Genomic DNA, 16,563 nt, shown 5'->3' with positions numbered 1-16,563 from the left:
AAACCGGTTTACTTGAGCCTCAAACTGCTTCAAGGATTGACAAATCCGTTCTTCCTGGACCATCGTCATCGAACTGCACTACAGCAATCATGGATTCATCAGAGATTTGTCACAGTATTTCTGTAGTCACTGAGCCGTGCATTGACATTAGCAGTTTATTGACACCAACAAAATCATTTGATGAAAAATATCAAGCTATTAGTAATCTATCAAATACTGAAAAGTATTCCTTTCTTTATAAACTTGGGGCACCACCTAAAGCTTTTCCTACCACCTTTTCTCATGGGTGTAACCGCAAGTTTAAAATAGCTTGACTTGAAAAATACTCATGGTTATTATACAGCCCAAAATTGGATGGCATTTTTTGTGATCCTTATGCTAACCTTCTTCCAGTGTATAGTCGACGTGATAAAATAGCACTTATTAACAAAACATTTAATAACCAGATAAAAATTAGCGATACTTTAAGCAATCATTCTAAACTTGTTTATCATCGTGATTCTATTCAGGCTGCTAATGCTTTGAAGGCTTCCATTGAATATCCATCATCCTGTAAAATTGATATTATTACCAACAGTGCCCTTCAGTCGCGTATAATTCAGAATAAACATATTTTTCGTCAAACTGTCAAATTGTTCGTACCATTCTGCTTTGAGGAAAACAAGGCTTGGCATTTCGTGGCGATACTTAAGATGTAAATTCTTCTAAATATCCTGGCAATATTCTGGCCTTGCTGAAACATTATGCTGAAAATGATGAAATACTGAAAGCTCATTTGTATCATTCCAAGGCAAAAAATGCTACATGACACCATCAATGTCATGGGATATGATGTAATTCGAGTAAACATTACTGATGAAGTAAAAAAGGGTGGATTATATTCTGTTCTTGCTGGTGAAGTGTCTTCTCATAATGTGGAACATTTACCAATATGTATCCGCTTTATAGATAACAACTGTGAAATTAGGGAGGAATTTATTGGCTTTATTAAGCTACAGAGGGTCAGAGCAACAGATAGATATTGTATGTGCAATTACAAAGATATTGAATGATGTTGGATTATCTCTAAATGAATTGCGTCTTTAAGGATATGATGTAGCATTCACCATGGCTGGCTATGCAAAGGAAGACCTTGTACACTCATTGCGGAATCAGTCACTTAATCTTGTTCAGTTCCACCATTGTGAAATTGTATCGATCAAGTGGAAGGAATAACTATTTGGATTAAATCCTCACCTAAATGTGGGGAATTATTAAAGGCAATCTATGAAAACGACATCCAGCAAGGAGCAACTTCACCACGTCTTCCACTACTCGATGTATGCATTATACGCTGGGTTGAGAATATTGAAGGTTGGGAAAGGTTCAGTTTATGTCTTTCACTCTTACATTATATGTATGAGATTATTGTGTATGGAGATGATTATCATTTTACATGTTTAATGACAATTAGGCTGCTGAAGATGAAAAATTGTTATCTAAAAATTCTGGAATCCTTCGAATTCATTTTTTACTTATTGGCTTTACAACGTTCCCTTTACTACTTGAAAAAAGCTTCTGTAAATTTGCAAGGTCCAAGGCAAGACATTGTTTCTAGTGTTTTCCTAATAGAGCAATGCTGTAAAGAACTGACTTCACTAAGGGTGAAGGTAGATGATAATTCACATCGTAACTTCAAGCACACTAGTAATACTGTAAACAAATCTAATATTAATGTTATCATGCGATGAGTTAGTCAACGACAAACTTAACGTACAAATGCAGAATATAGTTCCGTGGAGGATTACTTTAAGAAAACAGTAACCATTTCATTTCTTGTCCACATTATCAGTAATCTTTCCTCCAGATTTGTTGCACGTGTAAAACAAGCAGCATCAATTCAAAAACTCATGACATAAAAACTCACACAAGAGTTTTCTATTTTTGATATCAGACAGGCCAAAGGTTTTTACAGGGAAAGATTTTCCAAATCCTGATATTTTTGACAAACTTGATCGATGGAAGACAATATGGTTTTCTATACAACTTCAGGACAGGCACAAATGCTAGCTGACTGCTTAAAAGTGTGCTTCAGTGTACTAAATATCTTTATGTTACTGAAACTCTTTGCCACACTGCCACAAAGTTCATGTTCATGTAAACGTTCGGCATCTGCTCTACGCTGGTTGAATGGGTTCATAAGTTCAACAAAGACTGAGTGCTCTAGCTTTAATACATAATCATTATGACACTGCTATCAACATTGAAACTGAATGTAAGTTATTTACAGAATATCACCCCAGAAAAATGGAGCATGCTAACATGTTATTTCAGTAGTGCATATATGTACATATATGATAGCCAATGATTGAAATAGCTCATATACTATTGGTGTACAAAGTTATTCAAATTAGTAATATAATTTGATAATTAATAACTACTCTGCACGTAGATAGCACAGTATTTTACTATAATAAAACATACATATTTATGTTAATTTAAGTCTAGCTCCCCATGTAGTATCACAGCAGAATGATGATTTGTTGGCTTTTCATTGGATGTTTGTGGATTTTACGTGAACAGTCATGCAATTGTTTAAGCTATATTTCGTGCAAAATTGTTTCCAGATTTAATCTCATAGCACCTATTTTTAAAAATTTTCTGGGGGGGGGGGCATGTCCCAAAACCCCCGTAGCATTAGCATGTTTTGCATGCTGATTGTGCTTCGTACAATATGTGTTGGTTTTTGATCTCATAAATTAGACCCCCCCCTTCAAACATTCTGCATATGGGCCTGTCTATTGTTAAAAAAAGTATTATTCACATACCTGTAACATGGACGAATCAATCAGCATTAAGCCTGAAGAAATTAAAGAAAATAATTGATTAATAACAATTAAATGTAATTTTACTTTAATTGTAGTTATAAGAAAAACAATTTACTGTTTTGTATAGCTACATGGTTGATAAATATTGTTTTAGAAACAAAATGGGAGGGCAAATAGACAAATATATTAACACAAAGAAAGAACCTCAGACCTTCTTGTTTCTGAAAACAGTACATTAACGCCTCTAATAAAATGTTCATCTTTACTTCAAGCTGTATAATCACGGAATTTTATCTAATTGTTCCGGATTATTGTCACTTTTAACTGTAAGAAATATATATATATATATATATAAAGAGCTAACAACAAAACAGGTGTATAGAAGTGTGTGAAAATTCATCCACTAAAATTGAACTGTAGAACTATGCATGAAAACCATATTATTAAAACGGTATTATAGAAATATCACTAATAAGGTAAAGCTGTAGAAACAAGTGTGATAAACCTACCAATAAAACATAATTGTAGAAATACATGTAACGTTATGGCTAGTGATACCATTCTTTCACGTGCTGTTCACGTTCTTCCTCACGTAGTAGTTGTCCTAAAATAAATATTAATTGAGATAAAAATTGCAAATTAAAGTAGTTATAATGCTGTTCAATAGTAAATTCGAAAAAGAAACGAAAGGAAATATCTTACTGTTATAATATGCCTTAGTGAGTTACCCTTGAAAATTCAAGGGAAAAACAACTCCACAAATAATTTGGCACAATTTGAGTTGAAATACCCTTTACATGAATGGTCATTTTAAAAATAACTCCATGGAATCCTCAAATCCTTCAAACCCCTTTGATTTCGTATTAGAGGCACTAATATGAATATTTCGAAAATCTAAACGTAGATACTTATTTTGAACGATCCCCTAAATATTAATGCTAATGTTTATATGAATTAGTGCAGTCAATCTTAAGAATCTCACAAATTATTTTTAGAAATGCTTTACATGTTTATGCCAACTTTAATGTAAATCCTTGGATTCAGTCCCAAGAACAATCCCAACCCCTTTGAACCTCATATGGGAACTCAAATTTGAAAATTTTCAAAAATATTAATTTATACAATTGTTTAACAATAATTCTAAAATAAATCCATTTAGTCAAACCTGGGAGCCTCCATATCCTCTTGAACTCGCCTTCCTTCTCATAATTCCTTCGAAGACGTTTTATTTGTTTATATTCTGAAGAGTCAAGAGCCTACATGCCAAATTGCAAGTATCTTTGATAAAAAAGGAGTTTAAAATAAATTCAACATAGATGCGTATGCAGGCATAGTTGAGAACTATTGTGTACATGTTTCACGACTATGGCTAACATTTTAGGGAAATCTTTAAACATTAATTTATTAAATCAAATTGGTGGGGTTAGCTAATGCTTTATATAGTTATTTTGATTTATAGCTTATACTGACTGGAAACCTTTTTATTACATGCACACATTTGTTTCATCTTGGTTAATCTGTAAGGCAATGGGTAAGAGCAATGATCTCTCAGACCTTCAAAGGAGCACGCTAGTAGATGTCTGATTAGCAAAATCGTCTTCATCAAAGATCTTTTTTATTTTCTCAAAGTCTTTCGAAAGACAAATGCCGTCAGACGCTATTAACAGAACTAGTCACAACGAAATTCTTCTATCATCAGAGAAACTTTTCCGCCAATCGCTTGAGTTATCAAAGGAGAAAATAATTTGGTAGCTTGTAAAGTGCTACAAAAACAAACTGTGTCATAAGAATCTGATTTATAAGGTATTTTAGCTACTCTGGACATTTTGTGACGGACCTTACAACAAAATTATGTAATTAAATCTTCAATGCAAAAAACTCTAAGTTACTTTGACAATAGCGCGTTTTAATTGTTGTGTTTATATTATGTCTATCTTCATACCGTTTTAGATGAGGTTATTCATGAATGTATTCATCCAGGTTTACAAAATCATCTTATCTAGCTACCATATAGTCCATCAATATGGTTTTTTGTCCTTCGTTTTAATCTTTCAAGTGTTATTCGAAAGTTGAGTGATAGGTTACATTTTTTATATGATAAGCATGGTCAGAAAAGCAGAAATTAGAATTGTCTAAGTTATGAACAATAAATTCATCTAATTTACTTACCTGACTTTATATGTTAACAAGAAGTCTGCAGTCTGGTTTGATTATCTTAATACAAACTGGTTGGAATTAGAGATTAACTTAGAATACCTGAACATATTGTAGGAAAAACGATTCTGCGCGGTTAGTTGACCTGTTTTCTATAGTTTTATACCTACCCGTATTTCATGAGCAGAGAAAAAAGTAGGCCTTGTTGTCAACAGTTATTAACCGGGAAGTGACCATCATGCGGGAAAATTTAGCACTTCAATAACTAAACACCAGGAAAAGTAAGATTTAAAATAATACGACGGCCATTGTGTTGACTATTGCTAGGACTAAGTTGCGGGCTTACCTGCACATATTTTTTGTTTAACGTACGACTTTTTCTACCTGCATCGACAATAACTACAAAGAGTTCACTTATTGTTAACATTCATTCTTTTGTATTATATGATACTACATCTTACACTCTTTTATCAACAGCGATTACAACAGATATTGTCATCAAATTTATAAAAATTATCCTTGTTGTATTTAACATGTTCCCACGTTTTAACAACGATAACAACTTATATTGTTCCGTTATTTCAATAAAAATTATTTTTTATATTGTCTTTATTCAGTTCCTGAATGATAACAACATACATTGTTTCATTACTTCTATAATTTTAAGTTCGTCCTCAATGATAACAACATACATTGTTTCTTATAGAATTAATTGTTGTTATCATTGAGGACGAACATAAAATACATTGTTTCATTAATTCTATAATTTTATGTTCGTCCTCAATGATAACAACATACATTGTTTCATTAATTCTATAATTTTATGTTCGTCCTGAATGATAACAACATACATTGTTTCATTAATTCTATAGATTTAGTGTTCGTCTTCAATGGTAACAACATACATTGTTTCATTAATTCTATAATTTTATGTTCGTCCTCAATGATAACAACATACATTGTTTCATTAATTCTATAGATTTAGTGTTCGTTTGTTTCAAGCGCAAGGCTACACAATGGGCTCTCTGTACATTGTCCGTTGCGGGGAATCAAATACTGAATTTTAACATTACAAGGCCCTTAAGTTTACAGCTAAGCCACGCGGGGTCTAATTTTATAGAAATTAACATTGATGCTGTCTATATTCTGTTTCATGCATTTTAGAAATATTGACACGGTAACACCATTTATTGGTTCAATAGTTTTGTATAAATTGTCCTTGATATTAAAGTTTGGCCGCCGAAAACTAGAGAAGCATTTTACAGCAATCGGCCTAATACTTGAAATAAATCACTTAAATAAATATCCACAATCCATCGTGGATTTTATCCAAACATACTTATCCTTGAAGTTATTTTGATTATATTTCTTACCTTTCAACAATAAGTTACATTAGGGTTTTGCATCATTAACTTAGAACAATGTACTTCATATTAGTATTTTAACTATTACGTCTCAATAATGATTATATCAGATATTCTTTGAAATGAAAAAATCTAACAAAAATAAGCCCCCAGTGGTATGTCTACGGATTTACAACGCTAGAAACCGGGTTTCGATACCTGTGGTGGGCAGAGCACAAATAGTCCTTTGTGTAGCTTTGTGCTTAACTACAAACAACAACAACTAACCAAAATAAAAGCCCGCGTATGTCACGTCACGTCACGCTAGTAGGTAAATAGTTTACTATACATCGTTTTTTGGGCATCAGCACATTATTTCATTTGAACATCTGATACAGAGGATTTTTAAACGAAGTTAACAATATAAAACTAAGTTACAGACTTATAAATAAGGTCACGAAAGCGTTGCTTATTACAAATATGATACATCTGGTCAAACTCCGAAAAGCCAATTGGCACGTTCGCACTTCACCTTCATACAATGCAAGACATCTCTCCGTTTAACCATGACTTGTAGAGTTTTCAAGAGTACGTACTTTGCGAAATTCCAACTATCATCTTAATTGTAACATCTTTCACCAGATATACCTTAGAAAACAGGGTAGCTGCTTTAGAATTTCATTTGACAAGCCAAACTATCTTCTCTATTACTATCGCACTAGTATTCTGTGAGTGATTTACTTACAATTGTGGCGCAAGTTACCGTAATCGTTTGGTCTTCTTTTTTTTCTTCTCAATATACTCTGTTTCTTTTGTCAAAGTGCACTCAAGTTGATTTAATTACTTTAAAACCACACTTTGACGGAATAAATCCTTCTTCTCATCTCCTTTTCTACTGTTAGCCTTACTCTAACTTTGCTGTTATGTTAAACTTATATTAAAGTTTGTCTTCGTTACCCATTCAAGCCGTCTCCAAGCAATATTAATTGTTAGGCCTATCACTTCTACGGTACTTAACTTCACCCCGAACTCTTCCTTGCCTGTAACTTTACTCTCTTCTTCTATTGTCTGTAGGCTGTTTCTGCTCGTCTCTCACTATTTATATCTCTATCACTTAATTGTTTGCCCGCCTTCTAGAAATCTCTATATTTTCGACGTCAGTGTATTGCACGCGACGTTCGATATTCTCAACATTATTAACATAACTACCTACAGTTGTCTGCTTATAACTCTTATTATAACAAAAAAGTAAACATTAATAAAATGTTCACTCACAAAATAAATTAATAAATTATATCTAAACTAAACAGTATTTTATATCATGACAAACTGTAATTAAAGATCATTTGCCAAATATTTGTCCAACTTGCCAATTGACCCAAATCATTCTGTAATACCTCTATACTTTCAATACAGCTGGAAATATCCAAGAGTTTGATGCATTGGTAAACTTTACAACTTTACTAATTATATCCTTATCAGCATCATTGATATAAATAAGAAAAAACACAGGCCCAAGCAATGACACCTTAGACACTACAATAGTAACAGGGATTTAGATAATTGGAATCCTTTGATATCAACATCTTGCTTTCTCCCCTCCAACCACCATACAGTATAATTGATATATCTTTCCTAAGCTCCTAATGATATTTTCTTTGCTAATCTTTTGTGCAGCACATTATCAAAAGTTTTTTGAAGATCTTAAGTACACTAATTCCACACTTTTTACACTTTCCAAGTAACAAGCAACATTCTTAAAAATTATTAACATATTAGTAAGGTAAGATTTCTCTTTGCTTAATCTATGTTGGCCTTTCATTTGATATCATATTTCGCTAACTAATTTGATAAACATTTCCTACTACAGAAGTATGGCTAATTGGATTATAATTTCCAAAGTAACTATTATCAAAATAGGAGGAAAATCAGCAACTTTCCCACTGTTTGTTGACTTATTAAAAATGAGAAAAAGAAAGGCTCGCATATTTTAACTTAAAATTGCTTTAAATCCATTGAGAAAACTTTCTAAATTTTTCTACTCACCACAAAGGGATTAATATGTTCATGATTCACGATCCAGATCCATTCCAATATTTCCCATAGAATGCTTGGTGCTAATATCTTCTCTTCTAAAAACAGAAGAGAACATATATATATATATAAAGTTCAGCCATCTCTCTCATACAATTCAATAAGAGCATTTCCATCTGCATCCTTTAAGGGCTCAGTCGCCATTTTGGTATTTTCATTATCTTTAACACTTAAAAATCCTTGCTGCTATTTTACCATTATCAGTTAGTTATTTCTAATGAGATCTTTTTGGGTTTCTCATTTCATTTTTAACCAATTCTTAGATTTCTGAAAGTTTTATGAATTTCCAACTTATCTGCTAATTTGAAATTATTGTTTTTAAGTTATTTATCCAGTATTTTTCCATTTCTGTCTTCCCCGAGCACCTTTTCCATATGAATTTTACTACGTTCATGACAGCATAACTAACAATTAAAATGTTTCTTTGGTAAATTCCTGATAGATTGTGATATAGATTGCATTTCTGTTAGTGTCTCGATGGATCGTATAACAGTTGAAACAGTGGTAGGGTAAAATCGATTGTGAAACAGTTTAATCATCATTAGGGTAGGTATCAACCATAGGACCACTTAGGCATTGCTGTGGACGGGGAGGGGGTAACGCCAACTGTGTTAAATATACTTTGCTTGGATCAAGACAGCGTCTCGATAGATTGTTCAAAGTCTTTTATGAAGTTACGCAAAACTAAATCTGGTATCGTGAATTAAAATACTCCGCTGTTTGTTTACGTGCTTATAATGTAGTTCTAATAAAACGTTTCAACAGAAGTGATATTATAGGTCGTTTTTATTTTCAATCATATTACATTTGTGCTCTTTGATGCTTTATATTACCAAACATAAATCAAAGTTTCTTCTTTCATGTATATTTCATAACGTTATCAGTTACACTTTCTGAAGAATATTTATGACAAATCTAGTTTGAAAACTTAAATTACATATTATAAGTTTTTTTTTATTAAACTTAATTAAAACTATTTTCCCTATTACATGATATCAAAAATAGTAAAATTTGATGTTGTAGTCAACAGATTGCTGAGATAATACACAAATTAGGTAGTTATACAGGCCCCTCTATGGCGGTGAGACGCAGGTTTACAACGCTAAAACTCAGATTTAGATACCCATGGTGGGCAGAGCACAGGTAGCCGATTGTGTAATTTTGCGCTTAACAACAGCCAAACCAAATCAGTTATACAAATAATTGAAAAATACTTTTAATAGAAAAATGCAATGTGGTAGTTTATGTAATTTGGTATTATTTTATATATTCCTGATAGCAAAGCTCTTGAGAACAACAAGTTAAAACATAGGTAAGTAACATAGACGCGCGAGTAAGTTTAAAATGGAGAATTTCCAAAACAAGGCAGATCCAAATGGTGTCAAAGGGACCCTTTCTTATAAGTTTGTTTTTTGTAAACAAGAAGAAGAAAAATTGCTATCTTGGAATAACATACTAGTATAGACTTCATTAATGCATATACATGCACCTTTTATTTTATTTGTTTTTTGTTAAGCTACATAATAGGCTGTTTGTACTCTGCCTACTTTGGTATCGCTGAGCCACCTGGAGGCGTGCGGGTACAAAAAAAGTTGCATATGATTGATACTGACCTTGAATGTTATTAAAAATATTTTCAGACATATTTCCGATCTAAAATTATTACTTGAAACGAATAAAAATATTCTCGTTAAAAATATATATTAAAATTTTGAGCTCTAGCATGGGGGTTTTGGGCGCCACGAATGTTGCAAACGTGATATGCAAGAAGAAAATAGGATTAAGATTGAAAATTTACAACTATTCGTTATTCAACTATTAGTAAAACAATACAATCCATAATTCTTTTCAGATTAAATTAGAAGACACCATGGTATAATTTATTGTAAAGGCCAAATTGAATTGCATTACATAAACACATATATATATATATAACCGCAGTATATTGGTTTGATGACAGCTTTAACCACTGCATATTAAAGGTGTCCCTTAGCAACAGTTTCCACTGGCGGTTCCTAGATGAGTTTTGCAAACTGGACAGTAATGTTCCGTGTCTCTGATGGAATCCGAAATTAGGGGGATCCAAAAGAGAGGCCAGCTGTGGATAAAGTATATGTTTTCGTAAAAAAAAAGAAATATGATAAATAAATTTCATCTAAATTTAAAAACCAAGAATATCCAAAATATAGCCAAAAGCTGATACAAAATCCCAAATAGGTAGTCTGGTGAAAGTATAGAAAGAATAGGACCTAAATTTCTTTAATTATATAAAGAGTACTATATAAACAATGTATTTTCTTCACATCAAATAACACTTCACATTAAACATTGGCTAGTCTGCACGTTAATCTATTGTTTAACATCACAAATGATTCCGTCTTTACGTCAGTTTTTAATTTCTTTTATCAACGAATATCTTGTCTCTATGTCAAAGAATGAAAAAAAAATCACAAATCATACTTATTTGACAATATATATATATATTATAAATAGTATTAATGGTAATAAGCCTATGCAACATTTACGACCTGAAATAAAATCAAATGAAATACATTTTTATAACCAATGTCTGTAAATCGTAATACATAGTTCAATTTATCTTTTATTTAACTAAAAACAGAAAAAGATAATTTTTTTATAAAAGTAACAGTCTATTCAAAAAATAACCTTATATTTTTTGTTACTTACTAAGCAAGTTACTACAATATTTATAGCTGTCAGCTGATTTCAGCCAAATGCTTGGTCCACTGTATTTAACGTGAGATCTAATCTTATATATGGAATATAAAGTTTTGGTAAATTACGTGTGTGGTTTGAATATATATATAAGATAACTAGAAAAAAAATCTTATGTGACACATCATTCAACCCTTATACGTATACAGTTAAAAGTTCACTGTGTACCGATGCTCTAAAAGTGTTGTTGTTTGTAGTTAAGTACAAAGCTACACAATGGGCTGTCTGTGCTCTGCCCATCACGGGTATCGAAACCCGGTTTCTAGCGTTATAAGTCTGAAGACATACCGCTGTGCCACTGGGGGACACTCTAATAGTGATAAAATGTTTTTAATAAAAGGTTGTGTACAATATTTTTTAACATCACAGCAGTGGTTAGCTTTTAGAAGTGCTCCAAAATGATTCATTAAAACCTCACAGTAATTCAGATAGTGAAGCACTAGAGAACGATTCATCGTTCTTATAGATTACTGAAGCAACGTATCTTTATAGAGAGTATGACCATCTATTAACAAATTATTTAAATAATTATACATTTCTGCCAAAGTTTAACAATCATGAGTTTATTTTTTTAACATTTAGAGAAAGTTTGTTTGTAGCTAGACAAACATATATTATTTTGAATTATTTCATGCAACCTAAATAAGTCATTCTGCGCAGTAAATAGAGTAGCATTATCTGCAAACACTAGGAAATTTCATAAAAGATTGGTTTGTTTCGAATTTCGTGCAAAGCTACACGAGGGCTATCTGCACTAGCCATCCCTAATTTAGCAGTGTAAGACTAGAGGGGAGGCAGCTAGTTATTACCACCCACCGCCAACTCTTGGGCTACTCTTTTACCAACGAATGGTAGGATTGACCATCACTTTATAACGCTCCCCCGGCTGAGAGGGCTGAGCATGTTTGGTGAGACGGGGATTGAAACCCGCGACCATCAGATTACGAGTCGAGCGCCCACTTGGCCATGCCGGACCTGATGTTTCATAAAAGAAGCATTATTGACCAGATTAGTTATATATATAAGCTAAATAAGATTGAACCTAAAACAGAGCCAAAAACAAATAGAGAAATAATAATTATATTGTTACTTTTACAAAAACCAAACAGTCCAGAAGCTACAATTCTTTCGAATATTCTATTGAATACACTTAACCATGAAACAGGTTGGATATTTATACAGGTATAGCCTTATTTAACTTTTGCAATATTTTAACTTTGCATAGATGTCTTCTCAACAACTTAGAGATGCGTGTCCTGCCTTTTCATCACATTAAATAGCTTTGTTTTGAAATTATATTAGAAAGTTCTTGTTTCACACGATACATGTCTTTCTTCCACCTTAGAAAGGTTTTATCTGCACTTCTAATATTGTCTTGTTTTACCCCAAGCAAATTCATTTCACCTAATACAATATTTTATCTTTTCGACAATATATTGTTTTCAAATAATGTACTTTTCCTGTATTTGTTATGTTAAGTAATTTTTTATGCAAATCAGTATTTTTTATTATATATATTATGTTTTTGTTTTGTTTTTGAAGTTAAGCACAAAGCTACACAATGGGCTATATGTGCTCTGCCCACCACGGGTATCGAAACCCGGATTCTAGCGTTGTAAGTCCGCAGACATACTGCTGTGCTACTGGGGGGCGTATATTATGCATCTTTATATAAAAACAACGTATACTTTTCACATTGAAGTTCTGTTATGAAGTCAGATAAAGATTTCTTCACATCAAATAGTTTCATGCATTTTTATTTTCTCCATACAATGTTTGTCTTACATCATAAAGTGTATTATTTTATTTCAAGGAACATCCGTTCTTTAGATGTATAAAAAAATCCGTTCTTGACATCAAACAAATTATTGTCTTCCCCTCAAAAATGTGTTCCTTTATTATCATCACATATTTTATTTTTTACATGAAATAATGTTTTATCTTGGAACAAGTTCTTGTTTTCATCATATAAATTTCTATTCTGTATATTAATCTGTATGCTGTTTTCAATAAAAATAATTCTGTCCTTGCATTTAATGGTTTGTTTTTACGGCAAAGAATGAAATTTCCTTACAAGAAGTAGTGTTTTAGCATCAGATAACTTGTTTTTATATCATACAAATGTATTGTTTTTATTCCAATACCTTCTTCCATTTCAAATAAGGTATTGCTTTAGGTCAAATAATGTCTTGATTTTACATTAAATAAAGTTTAGTATTCACAGTAAGATACGAAAAAGTCCTTTATTCAGTTAACTTAGGTCATTAATACTTTCTTAAGACAGTGAAATACCTAACAGTCTTTCGTTTAGTCAGCTTTGGTGTTTAATATGTTCTGAATACAATCAAATACGAAAATCTTTCAGTTAGGTAAGATCTTTACTATGCTCTTAAGACGGTTAAATACAAAACAGTCCCTCTTTCAGTTAGTTTAGGTCTTTACTCTGTTTCCAGACAGTGAAATATGGAATAGTCCTTCTTCCAGTTAGTTTGGGTCTTTACTCTGTCCTGAGACAGTTAAATACGAAACAGTCCTTCTTCCAATTAGTTTAGGTCTTTACTCTGTTTCCAGACAGTGAAATATGGAATAGTCCTTCTTCCAGTTAGTTTGGGTCTTTACTCTGTCCTGAGACAGTTAAATACGAAACAGTCCTTCTTCCAGTTAGTTTAGGTCTTTACTATGTTCTCAAGAAAGTGAAATACGAAACTGCTCTTTTTTCAATTAGCATAGGTTTTCACTCTGTTTTTAAGATGGCGAAATACGAAGTAATTCTTTTCGTTAGTTTAGATCTTTAGCAAATTCTAATGATAGTGGTATATGATATACTTTGTTTTTTTTAATTTAAAGTTTTACTACGATCAAGGGCAATGAAGTGGGAGAAAGTCCGTGTGTTTTTATTTTCGCTTTTCGTATGTTCCAATAACAGTGAAATATAATCCACTCCATTTTTTCTTTTAGCATAGGTGTACTGTATATTCCCATAATAGTGCAGAATTAATTTTTTTTTTATTAGTGAACATTTTTAGTATTTTTTCATGACTGAGAAATATGAGACAGTTCTTTTTTAAGTTACCTAGGGTATTCAAGACGTTCCAATAATAATAATAAAATATGAAACAGACCTTACTTCTGTAAGGTTTAGATTTCAGCGTGCTCCAAACGTAATAAATTATAATAGTTATGGATTTTCTTATCTCAGTTCTTTAACATAGCCTAAAATAATGTAATATGATAAAGATATTGTTTCTATTAGCTTACATCTTTACAATATTGCTTGTTATATCGAACAAGGAGAATCCAAATTTTCGTTAAAGTCAGTCTTTTTTTTTCATGAAAAAAAAGAGAGAATCCTCATTTCATTCAAGTACTTAGTATGCTACTGTGATAGTGAAAGTAAGTCTGTCCTTTCTTTTTTGCTTTAAGTCTTTAATATATTGCTTATTTGTGTGACGAAAATATACTACTTATTATGTGGTACCTGATGATGACAAAACCTTGTCGAAACGTTGTACATTTGCTGTTATATTAAAGTTTTTCTTCATTACCCATTCAAGCCGTCTCCAGCCATTATTACTTATTTTGTATTTAGCTTGTCTCAATGACCGAAATGTGAGACAGTCCTAGTGTCTTTATAAAATGTTCTCGTGACAGAAACACTTGTGTTCTACTAGGTCTTTAGTTTACTTTCAATGAAATATCGGATAATTATTGTATATATATATTATTTTACAAACTTACCAGAACAAACACAAACATATCATCCAGCAGCAGGCAGCTCCCCCTACTCCACGTTCTACAGTGGTGATCACTGTATTACGGCAGGTTCCACAAGTAATCTGTGTAGGTGCATTTCCAAAAGCCATAACCACTGTTTGTTGTTGTGCTGGATGACTCATCCCAGTGACGACAACAGTAGTCGAACTTGGCACTGTATAAAAGTTTTATATAAAAACAAAAAGATAAATCTTTTATGCAAAAACTTAGTTGTTACCTCGTAATAAAAGTTTTTGAAAGCCTGATAAAAGATGCTTTGCAAAGCCATTTAACAAAGTTTAAAGTATTGTTTGAAAATCAACATGGTTTTATTATGGAAAAAGCTTCCCTTTCTAATCTATGGCATTCTTTGAATAAGTTACTGCTTATGTAAATGAGGGTACAGGTGTGTGGATTTGGTGTATCAGGATTATCAGAAAGCATTTGACAAGGTATTACATAAAAGGATTATTAAAATTATCTCTGTAGATGTGGAGAATAAGTTCGCTCATTAGAAAAAAAATTGGCTGGAAAGAACAAAGCAGAGGATTGTTATAAATGGAGTTCAGTAAAACTTAATTAATATCACAACTAGGGTACCTCAGAGGTCAGTATTGAACACTGGCTCTTTTTGCTTTACATCAATGGCATAGATGAAGGAATGGTCACTAAATTATTTAAATATGCTGATGATATTAAGCTTTTGAGTGTTGCTAGCTGTGAGAAGGATGCTGCTGCTTTACACAATGACTTAGATTACTTGGTGGGTTGGACAAATAAACGGCAGATGGCTTTTAATTTTAATAAATGCAATTTAATGCATATGGTATATCAAAATTTGAATTATGAGTATAAATAATCTTGATGGGAATAACCTTGAAAGTGTTATGGAAGAAAATGATCCTGGTGTTCTAATTGAACAGTTTCTTAAGCCATCCAAGAAGTGTGTTATTGCTAGTGGTAAGATTGGGTTGTGTTTAGAGAAATATTGAATACAAGTCTAAAGAGGTTATAATATCTTTGTACAGGTCATTGGTTAGGCCACATTTGGAGTAGTGTGTTCAGTCTTGGGTGTCTTATATTAGGAAGAACATTGAAATGTTGGAAATGGTTCAGAGGGCTACAAGGATGACACTTCAGAAGTTTTCACATGAGAACAAGTTAAGATCTCTGAAAATGTTTACTCTTGATAAAAGGAAAGTTAGAGGGGATCTGAACGAGGTGTTTAATACTGTTAAGGGAATTAATAGTGATGGTGCACTATCGTTTTTAATACTTAATAGTGAGAACGATAGGGCTTAGGAACATAAATATCAATTTTGGCAGGGTAAGAGTTACCCCAAGCTAAAACAGTTTAAAATTTTTCTAACACAATGTGGTTAGTCTCTGAAACGAGTTGCCTTAATATATGATGGGTGCAGTTAATTTATCGGAGTTTAAGGGAATACTAGATAAATATTTGAATGCTAAGAACTGGCTTTAAGTAGTTTAGTTAAATTTTAAAGTTTATTTTAGTGTATTGGTGTAACGAATTTGTTATTATATATTTATTTTAATATCGACGTTGTTTAGATTACGTTTATATTTAAAAACATGCATAGCTTATAGTGTTAGATATGTATCGCGAAACTCTACCCCCCCAGTGGCACAGCGGTATGTCTGCGGACTTACACTGC

General features: G+C 32.2%; 2 protein-coding genes across 3 annotated transcripts in view; both read right to left on the bottom strand.

The window, feature by feature from the left end:
• Nucleotides 1-10,390, bottom strand: part of LOC111087196 — a 17,163-nt gene extending 6,773 nt beyond the window's left edge. Inside the window, exons 1-4 of the mRNA XM_022393029.1 lie at nt 10,335-10,390; nt 8,351-8,436; nt 3,317-3,411; nt 2,808-2,839 (exon numbers count right to left, since the gene is read on the bottom strand). Coding sequence (XP_022248737.1) covers nt 2,808-2,839; nt 3,317-3,368 — 84 coding nt within the window. The 5' untranslated portion in view covers nt 3,369-3,411; nt 8,351-8,436; nt 10,335-10,390. The remainder of the gene's footprint in view (nt 1-2,807; nt 2,840-3,316; nt 3,412-8,350; nt 8,437-10,334) is intronic.
• Nucleotides 10,244-16,563, bottom strand: part of LOC111087197 (lipopolysaccharide-induced tumor necrosis factor-alpha factor homolog) — an 18,699-nt gene continuing 12,379 nt past the window's right edge. For both annotated transcript variants that reach the window (XM_022393031.1, XM_022393030.1), the window contains exons 4-5: nt 14,873-15,062; nt 10,244-10,496 (exon numbers count right to left, since the gene is read on the bottom strand). In XM_022393031.1, the coding sequence (XP_022248739.1) occupies nt 10,388-10,496; nt 14,873-15,062 (299 nt within the window). In that variant the 3' untranslated portion in view covers nt 10,244-10,387. The remainder of the gene's footprint in view (nt 10,497-14,872; nt 15,063-16,563) is intronic.

Source organism: Limulus polyphemus, unplaced genomic scaffold (genome assembly GCF_000517525.1).
Source record: "Limulus polyphemus unplaced genomic scaffold, Limulus_polyphemus-2.1.2 Scaffold1860, whole genome shotgun sequence".
Taxonomy (NCBI): Eukaryota; Metazoa; Arthropoda; class Merostomata; order Xiphosura; family Limulidae; genus Limulus; species Limulus polyphemus.
Note: the sequence above shows the minus strand (reverse complement) of the source record. Positions and strands in the feature narration are given on the sequence as shown.